Source organism: Lithobates pipiens, unplaced genomic scaffold (assembly GCF_037356315.1).
Source record: "Lithobates pipiens isolate NorthernLeopardFrog02 unplaced genomic scaffold, aLitPip1_a1.2 Scaffold_18, whole genome shotgun sequence".
Taxonomy (NCBI): Eukaryota; Metazoa; Chordata; class Amphibia; order Anura; family Ranidae; genus Lithobates; species Lithobates pipiens.
The window spans coordinates 585,942,761-585,968,669 of NW_027507758.1; the positions used below are offsets into that span (position 1 = coordinate 585,942,761).

A 25,909-nucleotide genomic window follows, 5' to 3' on the forward strand; every position below is an offset into this window, starting at 1 on the left:
TCATGAGGGAAGGTAGAGGACAAAGCAACAACGTTCACTTGTCAAGGACCTATCAGCACTGACATTGCTCTCCGAGTGTGAAGAGATAATAGAACACGTAAGGGCTTATAAAGGCTTAAATTAGAATTACGACATTTTCCTTCACAGGAAACAAAATCAATATGTAATATTCTGAAATTATCTGACATTTTATTCTGCAGAGAACAGTCAACTTTATGGATACTGCAACCCTTTATTATATAATCTTCTCCTCAAAGCCAGTCGACGGCAGCCCTAACACTTTATAGTCCATATAGTTTGATACCTACTTGTTTGCAAGGAAAGAGGTTGAGCACCAAACTTTCAACAAAGAATAAAACTGGTTTACAAATTCTAATATCTCAAGTCAGCCAATCCCTTTACTTATCACTAGGTGGCAGGACGCATCAAAAAATAACTCACCTTCACCACAATGATGACTTTGCCCTGCTTCAGCCCAACAGCTACAGCGGAGGCTGCTGTGTCCGGGGAGGTTTTATCTGTAGTGATGATTTCTAATAACTGCATCTTATCCACAGGGGAGAAATAGTGCATTCCTATCACCTGTACGAGAGGAGAGAAAGAAGCAGATTACGCCTCTATACCAAAAAGGTACACAACTAGAAAAAAGAAAAATGTGCATTAAATTTCAGATGCGCTCAAGCTCCTGCAGTCCTGGGTCTGGAGAAAGTCTACACACCACCAATTTCTCTGCACAAAGACAGCCCAGTGGCTAAGTGGTTAGCACTTTCTGGCACCTCTAGGGTTATTGGTTTGAATACCAACCAAAGCACTACCTGCATGGAGTTTGCATGCTCTCCCCATGCCTGCATGGGTTTCCTCCCACGCTTCACAGACATGCTGGTAGGCGAACTGGCTGCAGTTTAAATTGGCCCTAGTATATGTATGAATGCGAGTTAGGGACCTTAGATTGTAAGCTCCTTGAGGACAGGGACTGAAGTCAGTGTACAATATACTGTGCATGTAAAGTGCTGTGTAAATTGGCAGTGCTAAATAAATACCCCAAATAAGGGAAACAAAAACTCCTAGATGTCTCCAAAAAGGCTTTAAGATGGCAAGCGGCTGTTGGTTGTAGAGAAGCATCTAGAATAAGCTTGTTTGGCTGTACTTTTGTGGACCACAGGAGTGCAGCCCATTCTGCAATTCTGTGACACGTTTACAGCTGACAGTGGGCTGAAGTCACAAAGCCGGTGTTCTGTTGATTACTGCAGATAGTCGGGTAATGCCTCCGATGATCTGCGCATGCACAGTAGTGACGTCACGTCAGCTGATCTGCCGGCGTAATGTCAACACTGCGCACGCACAGACCAAGAACTTGGCTCTATAATGCCCTCATATAGACAGAACAGCACTGCAACTAAGGCATGCTGCACCGTCCTACCACCTCCGAAGCCGCCAGGCACAACCCCAGCAAGAGCTCACCCCTGGCAACACAGTCCATCCATTTCACACCTTTTATACGCCACTCACCACACTACAGACAGCATCTCGTGAATGTGTGCATTGAGCAGGGAAATAGCAAACGACAAAAACACCCTCAATGTAAGGTGCCGCTCCCTGCGCAGGGCCATATCCACCCCCAACCCTCCCAAACAGAGCACAGGAAGGTAACCATCGGGGGGACAAATCCCAGAAAGAGCCATTCTAAGGCAAGCCAGAGGTGCTGGGACTCTCCTACAACACTTGGAGAGAATGATGTGTACATGCAATCTATAGCAGTGTTTCTCAAGGCATCCCAACAGGTCATGTTTTCAGGATTTCCCGCAGACGAAATGGCTGGGATAATTACCAAGGCAGTGAAACTGATCAAATCACCTGTGCAAGATATAAAGCCTGAAAACATGACCTGTTGGGGCGCCTTGAAAACTGGAGTTGAGAAACACTGATCTACAAGAAGAGAGGGGCTTTGTTGCATGCAAATGAGGTGACCATGTAGTGGTGACAGGTCTGGTAGGTGGAGGATTCTGGCTCCGCTGATCTTCAGCTAATGCCTTCAAAGATCTGCGCATGCGCAGTGTTTATGTCATGCCAGCTAATTGGCATATCAGCTGGAGTGACGTCATTACTGCGCATGCACAGATTTCGGAGGCATTATCCAACAATCTGCAGTAATTGACAGAACACAAGTCACGGCTGGGGAAAGATCACGACCATATGGTTGGGATCCACCCAGAAACCTGGACCAGCACCTGACTCCGCCTCAGTGAGCCACAGAGCCTGAGCAAGCTACTACTGCCCCCTCTACTAATGGATTAGAAAAATGACATGCTAATAGGAAGGTGGAAAATAGGATTTTTTCGTCATACTTACCTGTAAAATCCTTTTCGAGTAAATCATGGGACACAGAGTTAGGCTAATATTCATTACCTGCTGGGACATCCCAGAGCAATAGCCTTGATGGGAGGGAGACACCCTGCCAAATAGCCATCAGACCTTATACGGCAGCCCGCAGTACACTGTGGCCAAAAGACGAATCCTCAGCTGCTTGAACATCCACTTGATAACATTTTGTGAACGTATGCACTGAAGACCAGGTAGCAGCCTTCCAAATCGCTAACACAGATACCCGATTGCGAAAAGCCCAGGTGGTTCCTACACCCCTGGTAGAATGAGCTCTCATCCTAAAAAGGGAGGAGCTTTATGTTTCAGACCATAGGCCTGAATGACTAATTGACAGTCCCAATTGGCAAAGGAAGCTTTGGAAGCTGCCTGCCCCTTCTTGGGTCCCTTTGGTAAAACAAAAAACTACTCTGATCCTCAGATCTCCGCAGATCTAGACAAAATAAACCTTGACTGCCCGGACAACGTCCAAAGAATGCAGTTGTTTCTTCCGCTGAACAAGGCTGGGAGGAAAAAAAAAAAACGTAAAATATGGCCATTTAAATGAAAGGCTGACACCGATTTTGGCAAAAAGGATGTAACAGGTCATAACACAACCGAGTCGTGGTGAAGGACCAAGTATGGTTCCGTGCATGAAAGGGCTCAGACATGCTTCTGGCCATCAGGAAGGCTAGCTTGCGTGATAGCAAGTCTAATGGAATTTAATTGATAGGCTCAAATGGTTGTTTCTGTAGCACAGCACCAAGTTCAAGTCCCTTATCATGTTTAGGGTCCACTCCCTTGGACATGTACAGCACCCTGCAGGAATGCCTTAGCGCTGTAGTGTCCAGGATTCCAGTTTGCAGGGTCCAGCGGCCGGAGGCCACATTATAGGCAAAACCTTGCAGGATCTTGACTCTTCTTTGCAAGGCTCAGATACCATTTATCTAAGCATATAAAACCTGTGTCAAATGGATCCGGTCAATCCCTTGATTCACTTAAGAACCTTTTGTGAAACTAGAGAAACTAGAGCTCAGAGAGCTCAAACAACCGTGCCATCCACCTTGCAGACATTGGTTAAAAAAAAATAAAAAAAAACACGAAGTACTTCCTGTATGGGAGGGGTTATATGGGGGATCCCCTCCTGTCTAAAGACCTTTGGTCTAGCAGTGTCCATTCACCTGGAGGTGAAGTATAACCCATCAGGTAATGAATATTAGCCCAACTCTGTGTCCTATGATGTATGAAAAAAAAAAAAAAAAAAAAAAAAAAATTATGGCCTCCAAGCCGTTCAGCCAGCAGAGATCCAGCAAAGTAGTCAGAGAAGTCCTGCACGGTGTTTGCTCAGCAACTGGCACACCTTGTGGAAAAGCCACTGGGCACAAATTGTCAAATATGCATGCATGAACCATTTTAAACTTTCATTTTCAGATTGTTTGCGATAATAAAAACCAATAAAATAAAAAAATTCTGCTTTAAACCGTGTTGATTTTACCATACGACAGTCACACAGTTTTACTACTTTTAATACAAAAACATTTTCCTATTTCCAGACTTAGCTAAAGCTAAACCAGTAACAGAACTGTAATAATCCTAAAACGGTAAACAGAACAGTGCACTCACCTTGTCCGGTCTCTTACTGACTGCAGCAATCTGACCAATTGGGAGGGCAGATGTGTTACTGGCAAATATACAGTGAGGGGGGACAACCTGCAGACAACAATTAGCCAGTATTATAAAGGGGCCAAAGCATAGATTACATATATAACTGACATGTACGTGTACCAGGATCTAAAAACTCACGGCCTCCACTTCCTGCAGCACTTTGTGTTTGATTTTAATGTCCTCGAAGACGGCCTCAATCACCATGTCTGCTGTCTCAAAGCCCTTATAGTCCAGCTGTCCAGTCAGGTTACTCATCACGCTGTCCCTCTCAAAGGAGGTCAGAGTTCTTTTCCTCACCTTGTCATTCAGGCTGCAGGAGAGATGACAATGAAATAAGGCCCACAGCAAATTGTGCTGAAATAATTAAAGTGAATCAGTGCCCCGTAATTAAATAGTACCCATTTTCTTGAAGGGAAAGCGTAGGGTTTTGGATCAGTTTAATTTTGGGCTTTAAAAGTTAAAAATGTTTTATGCGGTCATAAACCATAACAATTAAAAGTTCCATTGCACTCTATTTAGGACTAGAAAGCATCACCTCACAAAGCAATAAGCACACCTGTCCTGTGCTTATTTTGATATCTATTAAAACGTGTCAATCTGCAAGAGAGGAATAAATACGGACTTATCCCCAAGTCTGGTCGTGTACACATGACCAGACTTTCCGGCAGACTAGGTCCGACGGTCTTCCCAACTGACTTTCCGAATGGACTTGGCCATAAACAATCACACCAAAGTCGGACGGATTTGAACGTAATGATGTACGACCGGACTAGAATAAGGAAGTTTGTAGCCAGTAGCCAATAGCTGCCCTAGCGTCGGTTTTAGTCCATTGGACTAGCATACAGACAAACTGATTTTTTGAGCCAACTCGAGTCAGTCTGAAAAATTTTAAACATGTTCTAAATCCAAAAGTCTGTCCGATTTTTTTGACAGCAAAGGTCCGATGAAGCACACACAGTCGAATTGTCCGACGGATTCGTTCCGTTGGACCTTTGCTGTTGAAAAGTCCAGCCGTGTGTGTATACAGAATGAGCAATACCATGCTGCACATTTGTGTGAGATTGGCAACTGCAGGCATAAAATAAAGCTGTTTCAGCCCTGCAAGCAGTGGCAAACTACGCAAGTTCAGCCAGTGAAACTAGACTTGCACATATCTGGTCTACATAAGGATCTAAACAAATGAATCCATACACAAGTGGAGGAGAATCTATAAAAAAATAATAAAATTGCCAAAGTCCCAGCATGCCTTGCCAATTTAGATAAGGACAGGCTAGATCACCTTGGACTTTGACAACGTGTACAGTGGCGGAAGATTACCGATGATCAAATGCTACATGCAGGAATAATGTTAATCTCCAACTAGCCATAAAAGAGAAGACAATTGTAGCCTACACTACCAGAAGCTGGAAAGATGCATTATAAGAAAGGGTGCCTCATTTGCTGCTTCTATGCAGCAGCATTAACCACTTCCCTACTGGGCACTACTACCCGCTTTCTGCCCAGGCCAATTTCCAGCTTTCTGCACTGTCACACTTTGACAATTTCACAGTCATGCAGCACTGTACCAAAATTAAGTTTATTATTTTTTTTTTCCACACAAATAGAGCTTTCTTTTGGTGGCATTACATCACGAACTGGTTATTTTTTGCTAAACAAAACGAAAACAAATAAAATAAAAAAAAAAAACACACCACACACAAAAACACTTTTTATAATTGGTTATAAAATTTTGCAAACAGGTAATTTTTCTCCTTCGCTGATGTGTGTTGATGAGGCAGCACTGAAGGGCAGCAGTGATAGGCGATACCAACTGGCTGCATTGATGGGCACTGATGGGACTACACTGATAATCAGTGTCCTAATTATCAGTGTTGACGTTCCCTCAGCAAAAGCCAGTTATCTGCTCTCCTATTCTCCTCGCGCGCTCAGCGTGAAAGAAATAAGCCGATAACCGGCTTGTGTTGACATCTGTAATGAGCTGTCATTTGACACAGCTGATCAAGTGGGAAAAGGGCTGCCTTCATTGGACCTGTGATCAGATGAGTCGCAAGGACTCTGCAATCACAGAGCGAATTCCACAGGGGGTGCGCGAAAAGCGTGATGACGGGAGAAAGTCAATAGATACCTTCTCAAAGTAAGCCCGCGCTGAAGCAGTCATTAGGCTACAGCACCGACAGGAAGGGGTTAAAGCACATTCACTTTTGAAATCAAGAAAACGCCACTACATGTTTGGTATGGGTTCCCATTCACACAGCATGCCTAAAAAAGGAACTGCTAATGTGGAAAAACACTTTAAAAACATACAGTCTGCTCAATAAAGCAATACAGTGTAAAATGAAGGCAGCATTGGTGTCCCCCTAAGTCACTCTATTCCATTTATACGGCATAGCCATTACACATCCTGCCTTTTAAGTGGGAGGGTCCCCATGGTGCCTGGCACCCACAGTGTAACATTACACCATGAATGCAGGGTGCAGTACGGCACTATTGAAGGCCGCACAGTCCACAGAGAAGGTGAAAAGGAAGGAGGATCATTGCTGGATAGGAGATTTGAAGAACATTTATACTATCTCTTGCACTACCTTCAAAAACGAGAGGTCTAGCATTTACCTGTAAACTGTAAATGAGAAAATGAGAAACTTTCCTTACCCTTTGTAGACCTGCTGCTGTCCTCTGCCCAGACCTTCCACCGTTGTATCTTTCAGAATGGTCTTGATACCTTTATCCACAGAGACTTGAGCGACACCAGCTCCCATCAGACCAGCACCCAAGATGGCCAAATTTCTGGAATAGGAGGGAAGGCCGTTAGAATACTTTATGTACTGCTGTACAGTATAATCATTTTGATAATTGAGTATATACAGCAATGGCAAGCACACTGTTAGATATACAGATAGGAGGATAGAGGGAGTATATCCCTTTCACACTTAAGCCTATTTCTGACACTTGGTGCTTACAAGTTAAAATCCATATTTTTTGCTAGAAAATTACTTAGAACCCCCAAACACATATACACACATACTTTTTTTTTTTTTTAGCAGAGAATAAAATGGTGATTGTTGCAATATTTTATGTTAAACTGTGCAGCTGCGTTTTAAATGCAACTTTTTGGGAAAAGGGACACTCATGAAAAAAAAAAAAAATAAATAAATAAAAAAAAAAAACAACACAGTAAAGTTAGCCCAATTTTTTTTTTTTATAATGTGAAAGATGATGTTACGCCAAGTAAATAGATACCATACATTTCACACTTTATAATTGCACGCACTTGTGAAATGGTGACAAACTACGGTACCTAAAAATCTCCATAGGCAACGCTCTAATTTTTTTTTATGGTTACCAGGTTAGAGAGTTACAGAGGAGGTCTAGTGCTAGAATTATTGCTCTCGCTCCAACGATCGCGGCGATACCTCGCATGTGATTTAAACAATGTTTAAATATGCGGGTACGGCATCCGTATGCCTTTTCTTTGCTGTGCAAACTCGTGGGGACTGGGGTACTTTAAAAAAATATATTTTTTTCTTATTTATTTAAATGTTATATTATTAAATTGGGGGAGGGATTGGGGTGTCTAAAAGACCTATATTTTTTTTAAATCCGGTGCCATTGGCAGCCGAGTAAACAGGAAGTGACGTTGCTTCCATGTTTACATTCAGGAGACTGGAACAAAGCCATTTCCGGCTTCGTGCCAGTCTGTCTCAAGACACCGGAAGTGGCAGATCGTTGGACAGGAGGCCCGGTCAGAGCAGCAGGAGGGGTGGATGTCCTCTCCCACTCCTCTGGGATAACAAATCGAGCAGCTTTTAGTCGCATTGGTTGTTATCCCTGGAAAACCGATCGACCGCTCTAAAAAAAAAAAAAAAAAAAAACAGTACTGGGATGATGCCTGAAGCTGCAGACATCATCCCCGTATAACCGCCAAAAGCCGAGGCTGCATCTCTGAGTAAGCTCGGCGGGAAGGGGATATACAAAAACACAATAGTTATTAAAAACGTATATTCACTGAGAAGTTACACAAAAGTTTACCTTTAAAGCTGGACGCCAAGCAAGCAGTTAAATATACAGATCAAGTACACATACAGCCATTTCACCTGCCAAAGGATCTGGTGTTTCGCTCCATCCAGTTATGAGATTTACTCAGGTTTGACACACAGCACAGACCTGTTTGTCAGGACAGGAGACCTGATTTCTCTTTGCTGCAGTTCAGCAACACTAAAGCCCCATACACACTATCAGATTTTCTGCTGAGTTTTTCCTTCAGATTTACCAAAACCATATAATATGAGGTCAAACCTTAGGAGTTTCAATGTGTGTGTAATCAGGCAGGCCCTTCTACTACATGGTTTTGGTAAACCTGAAGGAAAAACTCAGCAGATAATCTGATAGTGTGTATGGGGCTTTAAAGGTCTTGTCCCCTCCCCAGCCTGTGACTGGACAGTTAAACAGAGAAGCAGCAGATTAATAAGCTCTCTGTCACTCTGCTCTCTCCTATCACCATGTCCCTTTAACAAAAGGTCAAACGATTGACTCTTTGTATGGCTGCTGGATCGCTTTCATTAGAAAGAAGACAGATGGCTTGCGGAGTGTATGCAACACCCCCACCTTTCCAACCCCGCCACTACCGTATGTAGGGTACAAGGGTTACAGAAGAAGTCTTAAGTTGGCCATAAATGGTTTGAATCTCAGCTGGTTCAGCAGGGACCAGACAAGAGTCGAACTATCTATAGGCAGGCTAACTGTACCCAATTCTATTTTTATGCGACTAATTCCAGCGGTTATAGCATAATATATAATAGGTTATAATTACTGTGGAAAAGATGGCTTCCTCCCCAAACATGGGGTGAACACGATCGCTCCACCAGAGGAATTCCCCCATCAACAGAGTCATTGAAATAAAATTACTCTATTTCCTGCAAGCTGTGGTTGCAGGAAGGGGGGGGGGGGGGAGCATCGTCTATAAGGCAGGCCTTATGTACATCTTAACCAGGGAAAATACAAATGGCTCTTTGGACCAGAGACTTACTTGACTTCTTTCTGAGGAGCGCCAAATTTATTCTTTTTGCACTGAACCTGTCCATGGTAGAGTCCTATCAGGGCTTTTGATTCGCCAGTCATTGCTAGCTCTCCAAATTTCTGCAAGAAATAAAAAAAATTAAAGAAAAGAAGGAAGGTGAGAAACAGCCGCATAATATCAGAACAAGGCAAAATGACAATAATAATTTTCTATTCTATGTGAAGGGGTAGCAAAAGAACAAGTCAGTGTTTACCTATATAGGTACATTCACCCCCTGCACCAACTGATAGTAGCTACCTCCAGACTTCCATGTATATACTCTGGACAAGGAAGAACCAACCAGTGGCTGTCAAAATATTAAATTTTAATATTTGTATATTTGGGGTACTATAAACATCCAATGCAACCAAGAAAAGGTTGCCGTTTTATACAGTGTCTAAATGTCTAAAGCTGCACTCCAACCAATTACCCAGCTACAATAAATAAACTGTTCACCAGCTAGAATATCTAATTTTTTCCAGACAGTTTTAAGATTAACACACTCCTGCCACACTGCATAGCCAGGGGATTGACACCAGCTGTACAGGTAAGGAATACAGTAGTATCACCTCCTTGCACATAGGCTGTTGACTAGATAGTGAGTAGAAACACACTGATGAGGTCAGTCCTGTAATCTTGCTTACTAGAAACATTTTCAGTGTTGGACTATCAATCCTTTAAAGCCCTACTCAATATGTGTTACTGCATAAGAGATTACCGGAAGACATTGTAAAAAAAATTTAGGTATGCTAGACATAAAAAAAAAAAAAAAAAAAACACATACAGATGCAGATTGGGGAGCGTTTATCATTTGCTTATGGCTGAATTACGACACTTGATAACGGTGCTATACACACACAGCTGTCATGGGCATCCATGTAGCAAACTGATAAAAAAGGTTGACGTATTGGCATTAGTAGGCTATTAACCGCCGGAAGTGGTTCATTACCAAAGCTTTTTTTTTTTTGCCATTCAGCACTGCGCTACTTTAACTGGCAATTGCAGTCATGCATCGATGTACCCAAATGTAATGTATACAATTTCTTTCACACAATTAGAACTCTCTTTTGGTTGTATTTGATCACCACTGGGTTTTATTTATTATATACAAAAAAAAACATGAAAATTGTGCACAAAAATAAAAAATTCAATAAACTCAAATTTCTTCATAACTTTGGGGTGTATTCTGCAAGAATTCTTTGATAAAATAAACCCAATAAGTGTATATTAATTGGTTTGTGTGAAAATTATAGCGTCTGGTAAAGATACTGGAATTTGTATTATTTATGCTAGTAATGCAAGTTATAGTATCTACAAACGATGGTATGTATATAATGGTGGTGATCGGCAACTTCTAGCGGGACTGCGATAGTGTGGCGGCCAATCTGCCACTAACAGACCCCTCGCTGGGAGGTACTCTGACCAATATCAATAGTGATACTAATAAAGTGATCGGATATAAATACTGTACACTATATTGACACTGGCTGGGAAGGGGTTAAAGAGGTTATAAACCCCTGAAAAAAAAAAAACACAAACCTGCAAGACAAAAAGGCATAATGAGCTGGTATACATACACATACTAGCTCATTATGAAATAGTTACCTTAGAACGGTTAGCCTGCAGTGCCACTCACACTTCGCTCCCACTGCCGACATCTTTCAGATGTTACTTGCGGGTTCGCGGGCTCGAGCGCTGTCATTGGCCGGAGGCATGGTGACATCACTCCCACGCATGAGCACAGGGTGAAGCGTGAGCGGGCCATTTCTTCTGTGCTCATGCGCTGACGGCGATCAGCAGCACCACATATAATGAATATCTCCTAAACTGTGCAATTTAAGGAGATATTTACAGTACCTACAGCTAAGCCTTATTATAGGCTTACCTGTAGGTCCAAGGGGTGTAACAGAGTTTACGAACACTTTAACTGTGCGCTTAGTAAAAGCAGCACATTAATACACACATTACATTACGTTTATTAACAGATGTGGCTGTTTTTTCTTTCTGACAAGAAACAGCCAGATCACTGATCTGTGTACTGAGCCCTGTGTGTTCATAAACACAGGACTCTGCTGTGATTGGCTACAGACGATCAGCAGGTCTCAGCCATAAATCATTGGATGGGACGTACTGACAAAATCTCACTGTAACCAGTGACAGCGCGGGTTATTAGTGGGAGCATACGCATGTGTGCCCCTAACCCGGAACAGGCTGGGATGACAGCCTGCCATTGTCGACCGCCCACAGTAAATATACTGTGGGTGGGCGGGAACTGGTTAACTTCAAACACTTTACCTGTGACTCTGACAGATATCCAGCCCCAGAACCTTGATCCAATCCAGTCTTCACCACCTAAGAGAGAACATGGCAAAACAGTGATGTCAACTGAGAATTTATGCTTTTATGATGCACACTTATGATCATGTACACGAATATAAAAAATACTGCAACTGAAATCAATTTAAAAGGCAAATTTCTTACATATGACTAGAATGTACCCAATTTAAAAAAAGCAAACTGTGACCATTTGGGTTTGGCCTCTTCCTTGACGCTATGTAGACCATCGATTCCCGCTTTGCTCACCTTCCCACTGGCTACAGAGTGTAAGATGGCAAAGGCAGCAGGAAGGGGTGGACTAGACAAAGACCAAAAAGAGCTCAGGACACTTTATTTCAATATGTGACACAACAAATGTAACGCAGAGAACTTGTTAAAACTTTAAAGACTTCTGGCTACCCTGGATGGAATTGTACAGTGTCAGCCGGTCCGTGAAGATCAATTATGGGACAAGGTGCAACACGCTCAACTGAACCTCCAAGACATCTGGTGCCCAACCTGCTGGCTGGGGGCCACATGTATCCCTTTGGAACTTTTTCCATGAACGTTGAGGGCCCTGCAGACAGTCTATGTTTTGATGCTTACTTCAAGCATATGGTTTATTTCTCACACTCTTATGCCGTTTATCCCCTCTCTTTACATTTCTCATGCTTTTTTTTCTCCTCATCTTTTACAATGAATCTTGCTGAGAGAAAAGTCAAATGTGCCACAACAGATTTTTAAAGAGGAAGTAAACTCTCCCATTCTGATGCTTCTTTTCATTTAGTCCATTATAAGTAATTATCAAACTATAGCCACTGTAATCCAGCCCAAAGCGCATATTACTTACTGTTTAAAGAAACTTGTTTCCAGGGGTTAGGCAGCGCCATCTTAAGTATTGTTTTCTGAGTCCACAGTGGAGTGTATTTCTGCCCTTATATTGAGCACTTCCTGTACTGTTAACCAAGCCTCCTTCTCAATCCAACCTTTTATGGCAACCCTGCTTCCCTGTTCATAGCTGACTTGTTTTATTTCATAGTATTTACTTGTGCTGATTATCTAGTGTTTGCCTGTGTGAGTCTATCAGCTTCAGCTGATAAGACTGCAGTAATGCTGTCCCATGCCCAGCTTTACACTGCATGTGATGTCACATGGTCACATGGGGTGGAGGAAGCTCTTAGTGATTATGCAGACTCCTGGGAGTTCAGTGTTGTGTGCCGTAGAAGTCCTGATAAACGATAGATAAGCACATAGAGAGTGGGCCGTAAATCAGGGGAGATCTAGGCATGCTCAGTGATGTCATTCTAAAGAACAAAAAGGATAAAAATACTAAGCAAGTAAGGAGATATCTACAAGCAGTGTTCATTAGGGTTTTTTGTGCTGATTTACATAAGACAAAGTTGTGGGGGATGGTTTACAACCACTTTAAGTAAGCAGCACAAATGAGGAAGCGCCAATTTGTAAAAGGGATGTAATAGCAGTGGTCTCATTAAAAGTGTCTTCAGTATATGACTGGCCCCAGTCCCTAACAACTTATGAAGCAATTTCTTGCAGACATGCCAGAGGGCTCGGACTACTCTTACACGTTTGCAGCCCCTGATAGCTTTCCATACTATTACATATATTATGCGCTACCCTTTGGTGATGGCCACATTATAAGACCCCCTATAACAAGTGGACCACCACTAGCCAGGACATGCATACCTCAATGATTTTCAGAGGAGCAGGATACAGGCCTTTGGTCTGTTTACGGACTTTGTTCTCCACAGTCTTGTAGATCTGCTGCCTTACAAAAGCAATGGACATAACATAGTCTGTGATCTCTGGAAGAGAGGATAGCAAATGTGACTATTACATGTAAAAACATACTCGACAGCGAGAACATTTGACACAGTGTAATATGATACAATGCAACACGTCTACCAAAAAATTCTAATTTTGATTTTATTATGATTTTCCAACAGATAATACATAAAAAGCGTATACAGACTTTAAACATAAGCCAACACATGAGCCTTGCGGCATAAGATAGCGCACAAAAAAAAACATCCATCCTGTCAATTGAAAAGGAGACTCATCAAGACCAAGAAACAAGTGGCAAAATACCGAGTGCATGCATCTGATCTGTGAATTTTAACAGCAAGGAAAAAAAAAATGAAAACATAACCGAGATACAACATATCACATAGAAGTGATCAGAAATTAAAAAAAAAAAAAAAAAAAAAAAAGAGAAAATTTAAAAAGGAAGGAAAAAAAGGGGGCAATCTTAGTCTCCCAGTTGAATGGCTGAGGTATAGTCGCTTGAGCGAGTAAATAGAGTCAAATAGAACCACTTACGGTTCAATTTTTCCTCTTTATCACAGCCTCGCTTCAGTGTAGTCTCCATAAAGTAAATTTCATTAATTTTAGTAAACCACATGGAGAGTGATGGGGAAGTAACCCGTTTCCAGAGAGGCGGTATGCATGCCCGAGCAGCATTCACCAAGTGGATCACCAGAGGATTTGTATAAAGTTTCCTAGATTGGTCAGAGTGGTGCAAAAGATAACTGGCTGGGTCACCCCCAAATCAACATCCATCAACGGTTTGATAGTCCCTCTAAACTTGAGACCAGAAGTTGGTCAGCTTATTACATTACCAGAATATATGCAAGATTGATACTTCTACCTCCTTGCAACGCCAGCAAGCATTAGTCGATGCAGGGTAGAGCTTACCCAAAAGGTATGGAATCATGTACCATCGGGTAAATATTTTATAACCCTATTCTTGGCATTTGCTTGTCCTTGAGGAGTGGTGAGCAAAGCACATAATATGATCAAGCTGTTCTGCAGAAAACTCCCTGCCCAAATCTTGTTGCCACTTTAGTAGATACAGAGGTATAAAAGTCAACTGGTGGTCGGCTTAGAAGTTTATAGGTACCCAAGAATTCTAATCTCTCCACAACCATTTGGAGGAGACTATTGGTGAGATTTCTGAGCCGCAATCTTTGGTCTGCACACCTTCTGTGGCCAGAACAATGGGTTTCTGCTCTGCCTGTTTAATCTCTTCATAGTTGGCTGCAGACGGAGCAAATTTTCTGCAATCACAGTAGAACACAATGCTTATAACAGCTGCTAGCAATAATCGCATGTAAAATCCAGCAGGCTCATTGCACCCAAGTTGACCGATTGATCAACTTCGGTACATTCAGCCTGTCCATACAAGTTTCGAATATCGGCCAGATCCTGCCGAGATTTGAGACAGCTTTAGTTTGATACCATGGAGAAAGAAACAGAACTGTGAAAACTGAAAGCTTTTCGGGTAAGCAAACACCCAGTTCTTACTTGCTATCAACCCCTTCTGCTTCTTCAGGGAGATTTGCTTGTTGGCGATCCCTCTGGCAAAGCCCACAGCAACTTCTTCCAGATAGTCCATAGTTCGCTCTTCAGGGCTTTTCAAACCAGGTCCTGACAGAAGTTAACAAAAAGACAAGTTAAAATGCTTGCTGCACTTCCCAAGGCCCAGAAACTGGGTGATAGCCGTCAACTGAATACAAGAGGCCACAGTTTTGTTACAAGGACTCACCCAGGGGATCCACAAGTTGATCTACAAGACCCATCTTCTTGGCACGGTCAGCACGAATGTTTCTGCCAGTCAGCATCATGTCAAAGGCAGCTGGTATGCCAACCTTGGAAGAAATGACAAGAAGTATTACAACAGGTAAAGACATCTCCAATGTAAAGGCGTCAAAAAAAAAAAAAAAAAAAAAAAAGGTTTGACTTGTCAAAAAAATTCCTTTTGAGGAGTACAGGTCACAGGAAAGTTTATTCCTGGACTATTGGGTTATAATGCTCCACCTACAAGTGACTGAACATGCGAAAAAAGCAAAGCTTGACACCGCTGAGCACAATCCAACACTTCTGGTGGACTGGGCTTTCACATCAATGGGAAGAACTATACCTTTTATATAGTAATGTCCGAGTAACGATTTACCTAAACCACCTAGCAATTATAGGTCGGGAGAAAGCCTGTCCCCTTTTGGGAGCCTTCAGGCAATATAAACAGGGTGTCAGTTTGAGGAACCGAGGCTTTGGGGTAGACTTGCACTGCCCTAAATATCCAAGCAGTGGAGAGCAATCTCCATAGGATGTTTTGGATCCAGACAAAAAAAGAGGGCAATACTGTTTCACATGAATCACCAAGACCCCTTTAGGCAGGAAGCAAATACATTGTCTCAACACAACCTTGTCCTTCTGAAGCACAGAAAAAGGCACCTTAAAGACTAAAAGGTAAAGCTGTAAGCTCAAGCACCCCAAATAAAGCCAATACCCACAAGAAAGGCAACCCGATATGACAGGAGAGAGAAGAGAAATCTCTCAAATGGGTTCAAACTGTGGCCTCAATGGCCAGCACCTCCAGATTTAGGGCTCTAGCAGAGAGTGTAGTGGTGTGTCAATGTAAGCTCAAAGGCTCTGCTTAAGGAGTAAGCCGCCAGTTGTCTTGTCTCATTAAATGTTTTCATTGTGTTCTCTGCTATGTCACTTTGTACACAGTAGATTTCAGTGATTGATACCAGTAAAGCTGATCTCCAGGCAGATCCAGAAGAAACTTAAAACGGCAGTAAACCACGGGGTGTCCAGAGACGCAATGACATCACTCCCACATACGCACATGGAAGCTGCCATTTGCGGCACAGAAATCTGAAGGAACGGCCAAGGCAGCTTTTTGTTCAGAGCACATTCGCCGGTGATGTCACTGGCTGCATGTACAGTAAATATTTCCTAAACGGTGCCCATTTAGAAGATATTTACAATACCTATGGGTATCCCTCATAGATTTGCCTATAGGCAACAGTCAGAGATGGGAGTTTACTCCCACTTTAAAAGCAGCTCTGAATTTTTTAATGCAAGCAGTGTAAAGCCAGCTATACATGGGTTGAATTTATAAAATCGTAACTAAGAATTCGCATTTCGCACCATTAGTGGGCCGATTTTCGTGCGGCCATTTAATTTGAGTGATTGCGTATGGTGGCAATGTTTTTAAAAATGAACACATTTCTAGTCGATGATGGGAGGATCATGCGAGAAATATAAAATTGAAAAAGAATTGTGGATGCGCCGTGTCCTGGAAAGAAAAGAAGATTCCCAGCCATGAAAATTCTTTTCTGTAGCAAGAGGAGGTGAAACTGAAGGCTTGGTTGATTGAATTTCTAAATCAACGGTGGCATCATCAGATTACAAAACGCACAAAATTTCTGATTGTCGAAGGAAAATTTGTTCAGAATGCGTTTGGGCCTGCATTACCGATTTAACTTTTGCAGCACAACTCATACTAGGAAAGGAAGAGGTAGGATTGGGCCTCAATCAGGTATGATGTATGCAAATATGCTAATAAACAGGTTGATAGGAAGTGAGCACAGAATGACAGAACGATGATCTCAGCAGTCTGCGGCTTCTCATTTCACTGCCCAGCCACAGGGGGAGAGAAGACCAGCAAGTGTTAATTAACTGCAGGGCTGTGCAGTGGAGCAGAGATGTGTAAATCTTTAGAGGTACAGGAGCTCAGCTTTAACTGTTCATTTTGGTATTACAATTCATGTTAAAATTAGGCCATCTACTGTCTTCAGGCAGACCACGTCTGATAGACTTGTAGTGAGGATTACCAGAGCCTTTAATATCTACCCATAGTTGCAATTTAAAATCAACATACAATGCATAACGAACACTTACCAACTTAGGCAGCCTCTGAGTGCCCCCAGCTCCTGGCAACAAACCCAGGAGGACCTCTGGGGTACCTAGAACCGTCTTTTTGTCTTTTGTAGCCACACGGTATTGGCAAGCAATGGCCACCTGGAAATAATCAAGAAATTAGTTGTGGACATAACATGCACACAATTTGAAACAATTCCATTATTTAAAGTGATACTAAAGTCATTTTTTTTTTTTAAAGGAAAAAAGATATATATTTTATACACTTACCTGCTCTGTGCAGTGGTTTTGCACAGAGCAGCCCAGAGCCTCCTCTTCTCGGGTCTCTCTTCAGTGCTCCTGTCCCCTCCCTCCTGTTGAGTGCCCCCATAGCAAGCTTGCCATGTGGGCACCTGAGCAGAGCTGCAGCTCCCCGTGTCCATTGAGACCCGCAGCTGCAGAGCCTGGCCCTCTCTCATTGGCTGACGGCAGCTGGAGCCAATGGTGCTGCGCTGCTGTCTCAGCCAATGAGTGGAGTCCCAGACAGCAGAGACACTCCAACATTGCTGGCTAGAGAAGGGCTCAGGTGAGTATTAGAGGACTGAGAGGGGTTGCTGTGTACAGAAGGCTTTTTAATCCGAATGTATCAAGATAAAAAAAAAACCTTCCTTTACAAACCCCTTAGAGATGAACAAATATAAAAACAGTCAAGTTTACGGTCTTGCCTACCAAAGTAATTCTGCATGGCCAGTCTTATGATATACACACTTCTGCTACACAGCACAGTTAAGCGTGACATATGTCTTTCCTGAACTGCTGGAGCTCTGGTCCCTGATAACTGCATAAGGAACCCCCAAGTATACCGACTTGACAATAATAGTGGAGTCTTATGCTAACTGGAACACAAAAGGGTTGTCAGTGATGACCACAAGACTGCCAGAGAGAGCACCAGTGTACTAAAATCAGGAATACCTATGTTTATTGGCTAACCAGATAGACTTCCAGGAGTTTCAATATCTGGTCGGAATCTACCAGTAGCTGACAGTAGAAAGATTTTTTTTTTTTTGCTATAAAAAGGATATCCATTCTCCTGAGGATACTAAGCAAAACTGTGCTGGCATCAGTGTTAATTTCGTAGACTAAAATATTTTATTTCAACTAAATGAGTTCTATTTTAGTCTATTAAAATACGACTCTGGGCCAGTTCATACCATAGAAATGCAGTCCGGATGTGTTCCAGATTCTTTTCAGCATGCGCGTTTTCGATGCGCTCCAGGTCGTTTTTGATGCAGTGCAGTCCAGTCCAGTCCACCCCCCCCTATTTTTCAATAAGGACAGGTATGTTCCAGTGTGTTTAGGTGCGTTCGGTGTTTTTTATGCATTCCAGTACAACCCAGTGCAGGAAAAATGCAGAATGTTCTACTTTTTTTTTCCTGGAACCGGAAGCACTGGTGTGAACTACGCCATTAAAAACCATATAAAAAAAACATACTTTCCATGCAGGAAAAAAAAAATGCACTGGACTGCATGTGGTGTGAACTCACTCTCAAACGAAAACAATTTGGGACTAAAATACCACTAAAATGAAAATGGCATTTGAGTTAAAAGACTAAAACTAAATTGAATATATATTACAACAGCTAAATCAGTGTCTGTAGTGCATGTTCAAACCTTAAAACCATAAATAATAATGTTATTTGATTTTTACTCCAGGAGTATATCATGTTTGGCAGTTCTAAAGAAACAAATGAAAATTTAACTAAACCCATTAGATGTTAGTAGACTAAAACTAAACCACAGATGACTAAAATATGATTAAACCTAAAATGGCATTTTAATCAAAAGGCTATGACTAAAACTAAATCAAAATGTGAAGTAAAAAAAATGTTTTTAACACCGGCGGGCATGAGGTGAGAAGGGTTACAGACTCAAGGAGGGCTGCTGGCCTTCAGTTTTCTGTGTACCTAGTGTCCATTTCTGCTGTAGGAGGCAGCATAATTCTAGGTATCTTACCATCTACAGTGCCTTGCGAAAGTATTCGGCCCCCTTGAACTTTTCAACCTTTTGCCACATTTCAGGCTTCAAACATAAAGATATAAAATTAAATTTTTTTTTGTGAAGAATCACCAACAAGTGGGACACATTCCTGAAGTGGAATGAAATCTATTGGATATTTTAAACTTTTTTAGCAAATAAAAAACTGAAAAGTGGTGAGTGCAAAATTATTCGGCCCCTTTACTTTCAGTGCAGCAAACTCACTCCAGAAGTTCAGCGAGGATCTCTGAATGATCCAATGTTGTCCTAAATGACTGATGGTGATAAATAGAATCCACCTGTGTGTAATCAAGTCTCTGTATAAATGCACCTGCTCTGTGATAGTCTCAGGGTTCTGTTGAAAGAGAGCACCATGAAGACCAAGGAACACACCAGGCAGGTCCGTAATACTGTTGTGGAGAAGTTTAAAGCCGGATTTGGATACAAAAAGATTTCCCAAGCTTTAAACATCCCAAGGAGCACTGTGCAAGCGATCATTTTGAAATGGAAGGAGTATCAGACCACTGCAAATCTACCAAGACCTGGCCGTCCCTCTAAACTTTCAGCTCAGACAAGGAGAAGACTGATCAGAGATGCAGCCAAGAGGCCCATGATCACTCTGGATGAACTGCAGAGAACTACAGCTGAGGTGGGAGAGTCTGTCCATAGGACAACAATCAGTCGTACACTGCACAAATCTGGCCTTTATGGAAGAGTGGCAAGAAGAAAGCCATTTCTCAAAGATATCCATAAAAAGTCTCGTCTAAAGTTTGCCACAAGCCACCTGGAAGACACACCAAACATGTGGAAGAAGGTGCTCTGGTCAGATGAAACAAAAATCTTTTTGCCCACAATGCAAAACTATATGTTTGGCGTAAAAGCAACACAGCTCATCACCCTCAACACACCATCCCCACTATCAAACATGGTGGTGGCAGCATCATGGTTTGGGCCTGCTTTTCTTCAGCAGGGACAGGGAAGATGGTTAAAATTGAGGGGGAAGATGGATGCAGCCAAATACAGGACCATTCTGGATGAAAACCTGTTGGAGTCTGCAAAAGACATGAAACTGGGACAGAGATTTATCTTCCAACAAGACAATGATCCCAAATATACAGCAAAATCTACAAAGGAATGGTTCACAAATAAACGTATCCAGGTGTTAGAATGGCCAAGTCAAAGTCCAGACCTGAATCCAATCGAGAATCTGTGGAAAGAGCTGAAAACTGCTGTTCACAAACACTCTCCATCCAACCTCACTGAGCTCGAGCTGTTTTGCAAGGAAGAATGGGCAAGAATTTCAGTCTCTCGATGTGCAAAACTGATAGAGACATACCCCAAGCGACTTGCAGCTGTAATCGCAGCAAAAGGTGGCTCTACAAAGTATTAACGCAAGGGGGCCGAATAATTTTGCACGCCCCACTTTTCATTTTTTTATTAGTTAAAAAAAGTTTCAAAAATCCAATAGATTTCGTTCCACTTCACAATTGTGTCCCACTTGTTGGTGATTCTTCACAAAAAATTAAAATGTTATATCTTTATGTTTGAAGCCTGAAATGTGGCAAAAGGTTGAAAAGTTCAAGGGGGCCGAATACTTTCGCAAGGCACTGTAGTTGTCTCTCTTAATGGACAAGAGAAAAAAAATACACAATACTTCTAAGTAAAAGGCAGAATGTAACTCTCCATATGCTGGCAGGAATAGTCATCTCAGTCATGTTTAAGGCGCGGCTGAAGTGACTCGGAGCATACACAAGGATTCTTCCCAGTAGTTGAATGGAGCAGTGAAGGGACGGCAAGTGCTGAAAGTTTATTATTAGATCATTAATATTTATTAACCAGTTGATCTCCAGAAAGGTTTTATCCCCCTCCACAACCAGGCCAATTTTTGCCATATAGCACTGCGTTATTTTAACTGGCAATTGCGTGGGTGTGCGGCACTGTCCATAAATTAAATTTATGTAATTTTTTTCCCCCCACACTTTATCACCTCTGTTTTTTTATGCTATAAACAAAAGACCAATAGTTTTCTTAAAAAAAAAAATTAAAATAAAAAACACAATATTTACTTTCTGCCATAAACAAATCCAATAAAAAAATAAATAAATAAAAAAGATTAAATCAAATTTCTTCATAAAGTTTGGCCAATATGTATTCTGCTACATATTTTTGGTGTAGCAAAAAACAAAAAAAAAAAACCCAATAAGTGTTTGATGTGTGTGCACAAAAGTTATAGCGCCTACAAACTATGGGATATAGAACATAGAATTCATACTTTTTTTTTTTTTTCTCAACACTAGTAATGGTGGCAATCAGCGACTTATAGCGGGACTACGATATTATAGTGGACAATCTGACAGTGACACCTGACACTAATACAGTAATCAGTACTAAAAATATACATTGTCAATGTACTAATGACACTGGCTGGTAAAGGGTTTAACATCTAGGGGGATCAAAGGATTAAAGGTGAGCCTAACAAGCGTTTTTGTGTGTGCTGCTTTTACTAAGAGAAGGGCTGGATCCAAAATCCAGCGCATCCCTGCGGACGGGGATGTTTCTTCTCGACAATCAGTGGTTGCCAGCGGACATCCATTGGCTGGCACCTGCTGATTAGCATCTACTGTGAAAATTATATATACATATATAAATCTGGTATAGGGCAGTATAAAAAGTGATTAATCTAACGTTCTACATCCCACACTCACCAAAATAAGACATTACACATATCATTCTAGCTCAGTCTTTACACCCACCTCCAGGCCTCCACCCAAGCATGAACCATTGATTGCAGCCACTATGGGTTTTGGGGACTTTTCAAGTTTTTCAAACATTTTCTGACCCTCAGCGGACAACTGTGAGACTTCTTGTGCACTGTTACAGGATTCAATCATGCTGAAAGAAAGACTCAATAAGTCATGAACAGAGCAACATAACTTTCTCACAGTTTGGCAGGAACACATTACGAAGCTTTAGACGAAGATTGAAAACTACTGCTTGCTTGGAAAAATGTGAAAGTATATCTATCCAAAGTCAATTTAATTAAAATCCTAACTCTAGACACTTGACATTACCCAGGTTAAAAGCAGTAAATTCCTTTGCCTTAAAAATCCACCTTTTTGTCATGTAGGCTTTTTCTACATCTGTCAAACCTTGTTTACTAAGGGGGGCAGTGCAGCTTCGGTTGTGCGGTGTTGCAGGGCTCAGCATCTAATTAAAGTGCAGATGTGAGCGCACCCTAGTGCTAGCCATACACTACACAAAAAAAAAAAAAAATTGTTCAAACTTGTTTTTCAATAACGAACACTCGGCCATGGAAGAAAATTATAGTGCCATCATCATTTAGATTGACAAGTTGTTCAATGGACATAAATTAATCTGTTTTCTGTCCCTTTAGGCACATATGTGCAGTGCAAAAAATTAGAGTTACGCTTACCGGTAACATCTTTTCCAGTAGTCTTTCAGGCAGCCACTATAACTAGGGCTGTCCTGAAACACGATTAGGGAAAGTTCCATTTGTAAAACGGGTGAGAAACACATTAACCTTTCAATTTATCGTTCGGCGGAATTTTCCAACCTGTTCCTTCAATTTTTCGGCTCTGAAAAGTTAACTGATTTTCTATTTGTGCCCATCAACTGGACAAAAACCCAATGAATGGTCCAAATGACAGATTTTCTAACGATTTTTCAGCTAGCGTATGGCCAGCATAAGTAGTGAGAGAGAGAAAAAGCCATCACTGAAATGTGTCCCATTTAATCCGCTATTATCCTATTAAATATTTGGTGACAACTGGGAAAAAAATTAAAAAATAAAAGTGGATTTTTTCTACATTTTGTCCTGCTGATATTGGTCACCAGGTCAGATATGGGAATACTAACTTTTGCTTCTAATATAAGAATTCTTAAAAGGCAAGAGAAAATGCCACTGTAATTAATGTTATAGGAAAGAAACTGTTACAGTAATGGTTTATACAAACATTTCAGTGCTAGACTTGCTTTGAAACATACATTTTGGGGTACAGAGGAGTTTGTGGGACTTTAAGGTGCAAGTAAGATGCAGTGCTCTCAAAGAATATTAAAAAAAATATTTTATTTAAACAAAGATAAAATAGTCTAAAAACAATTTTGGCAAGTACATAGAACATAGTCGTTTATGGATACAGCACTTTAGATAGAGTTACCAACATGTTTTACCCACAGCCTGGGCTTCCTCAGGGGCTCCTGTCCATTTGGGGTACCATCCCAATAAAGATAAATATTTTAGATAGAAAGCTTGTACTCCAAATAGACAGCATCCCCCGAAGAAGCCCAGGATGTGGTTGAAACATGTTGGGACCTCCATCTAAAGTGCTGTATCCATAAACAACTATGTTCTATGTACTTAATTGTTTTTAGACAATTTTATCTTTTTTTAAATATATTTTAATATTCTTTGAGATCATGGTACCTAACTTGCACCTTAAAATTCCCACAAAAATCCTCTGTACCCATTTAATTAAGGGATGTGGTGCTAAAAATAGTGGTATGTCCATGGCTAAAAAGCCATACATTTTGGGGATGAACCACCAATTCTGCATTAAGCCAGAACAGAAACACCTTAGGTGCACTAAGGACCGGTTCACACCAAAATGTGGTGGGGAAACCGCATTCCATGCTTATTTACAGCACAGCATTCAAAACGCACTGCTTCAAGGTGTGAACTGGCCCTAAAGCCTGTTATACACTAAGATTATCAATTGAATGATCGTCGCTTTTTTCCCCCCATGCTAGTCACCATATCGAAAATGAAGGTTACGAAAATTCTTGTATGACAATATAAATTCGAAGTGTGATAACGTATGGTATTTTCGGACGAAAACTGCACTGATTAAATTAAAAATTGTACGATCTGGTATCGTACAAGAAAACTTTTCGTGCTTGCCCCATCGGATCACCTTGCACGACCTGTCCTAATCAGCTCTCAAAAGCTGTGTACCAACGATCAGATTATTTTGATTGCTTCAAAAGCGGTATTTTTCATATGATTTAATGATCGCGAGTACGGGCCTTTAGGGTGACTGTACAAAGATCAGATTCTGGCATTATCTGCAATGAACGTAGTAAACGTTTCCAAATATCAGAGCCCAAAAATGGTCAAGTCAGATAGAAAATGTTTGCGCTAACAGGCACAGATTTTTACCACCTGGGAACACTACTTCTGTTTATGCTTTACAAACCCCAACAAGGCAGTGATGTGTTTGAGGATTGGCGAAAAAGACACCACTGGCCTAAAAGGAGGCCTAGCAAAGTCTAAGCAACCAATTCTATCTGAAAAGGCATCTCTCACTTGATATCGGCCCCAGCGATGAAGCAGCCTGGTTTGCTGGAGATCAGGACGGCACTTTTCACAGCATCATTGGCCCAGACTTCATTCATGACATCACCGAATTCACTCTGCACTTGCTTGGACAGTGTGTTCACCTGCACAGTACACCAGAAACAGCATTTTATAGAGTGATTAGCATATAACTACATTTTAGAACATTTAGTATACGGTTTAAACGTCTATAAGAGCGGTTTATGGTCTAGTCATTGGCTGCCATGAGCGACAGAAACTTGGTTGACACTTACAGTGAAGTCATCATCTAAGGCAGACCATACATTAAGCATTTTTCTTTTCTTCAACATTGTGTTGATGGGGGGGGGGGGAATCCCTCCCACTGCGCTGTTATTTTCTGACAGTGGGAGGTTGCCCTGCTCTCAGAATACCGTGATCACTGCTGCTAGCTATAGCCAGCAGCATTAACTGCAAGAAAAAAAAAAAAAAAAGCTACTGCAAATCAATAGATCAACCAACTTCAGTACAACCAGCCTGCTCATATATAGATCAAAATGTCCATTGTCCAGTTCATTTGGAACCGGCTGAATTTAGATCACTTATGACAGGCTTTACTCTTTCCTACCCAGCCTATCCCACACCTTTTATTCATTAGATTACAGTTTTTTCACTCATGAAGGCTCAGAATTACGGGTGGACGTTACCCAAGGTGGTGGGCATGCAAACAGAAATGCTAAAAAAAAAAAAAAAATTAAAAAATCTGACAGTTTGACAGTGTGCTGTCAATTTCCTGATGCAGACTAAACAAAAATTGGCATGTAAAAATTGTCAAAGTATTGAATAGTACCCTGGTGTGTACAAATTAATGCAGTGCACTACTCCCCCTCCACATTTTTTATTCTGTTTTGTAAATTGAAAGGGAATATTTCTACTGTTTTAACTAGCTGTATAAAAGGAAAACTTCAATCTATAATTATAATATACTGAAGTTTGTAAAATGACCACAAGAAGGCACTAAATATATATACTGCTAATACCAAGTTGAAACTCCCAGCCATTAGCCCAAACTCCAAGATATGACATTTAACACAAGCGGGAGGCTAATTACCTTAGTCTCTGACGTCTATATCAAGACTAATCTGCATAATCCTTCCCCATTCTTAAGAAGTCCAGATTGGTGGATGAAACGCATCAATCAAGCAATGTCATTCAATCCAGACATGGAGCCCGTATGCACCTATGCCGACCCACAGCCATCTGAACACTGGCATTAGCTGGGCCAACCTTTCATTTGGCGAAGGGAGCACTTCGGCATTTGAAAAAGGAGACCGCACTATAAGTGCCATCTGCACAAAAATCACGAGCAACTATAACAACTTGACTGATTAATTCAGTTATCAGCTAACTGAAACAAGCATTGGAAACATGGACAAGTCGAAGCAATGGTGGAGAGTGAAGCCGTCACAGTGTAGCGGTAAAGTCTTCCGCAGGCTGAATTTCTCTTA

At 41.5% G+C, this 25,909-nt stretch overlaps 1 protein-coding gene across 2 annotated transcripts in view; it reads right to left on the reverse strand.

Annotated features, from left to right (window-relative positions):
* HADHA (hydroxyacyl-CoA dehydrogenase trifunctional multienzyme complex subunit alpha) overlaps nt 1-25,909 on the reverse strand; it is a 56,444-nt gene that overhangs the window by 10,537 nt on the left and 19,998 nt on the right. For both annotated transcript variants that reach the window (XM_077489143.1, XM_077489142.1), the window contains exons 4-15: nt 24,414-24,547; nt 21,844-21,982; nt 17,099-17,218; nt 14,955-15,057; nt 14,714-14,836; nt 13,097-13,215; nt 11,372-11,428; nt 9,047-9,156; nt 6,673-6,807; nt 4,162-4,333; nt 3,982-4,068; nt 442-582 (exon numbers count right to left, since the gene is read on the reverse strand). In XM_077489143.1, coding sequence (XP_077345269.1) covers nt 442-582; nt 3,982-4,068; nt 4,162-4,333; nt 6,673-6,807; nt 9,047-9,156; nt 11,372-11,428; nt 13,097-13,215; nt 14,714-14,836; nt 14,955-15,057; nt 17,099-17,218; nt 21,844-21,982; nt 24,414-24,547 — 1,440 coding nt within the window. The remainder of the gene's footprint in view (nt 1-441; nt 583-3,981; nt 4,069-4,161; nt 4,334-6,672; nt 6,808-9,046; nt 9,157-11,371; nt 11,429-13,096; nt 13,216-14,713; nt 14,837-14,954; nt 15,058-17,098; nt 17,219-21,843; nt 21,983-24,413; nt 24,548-25,909) is intronic.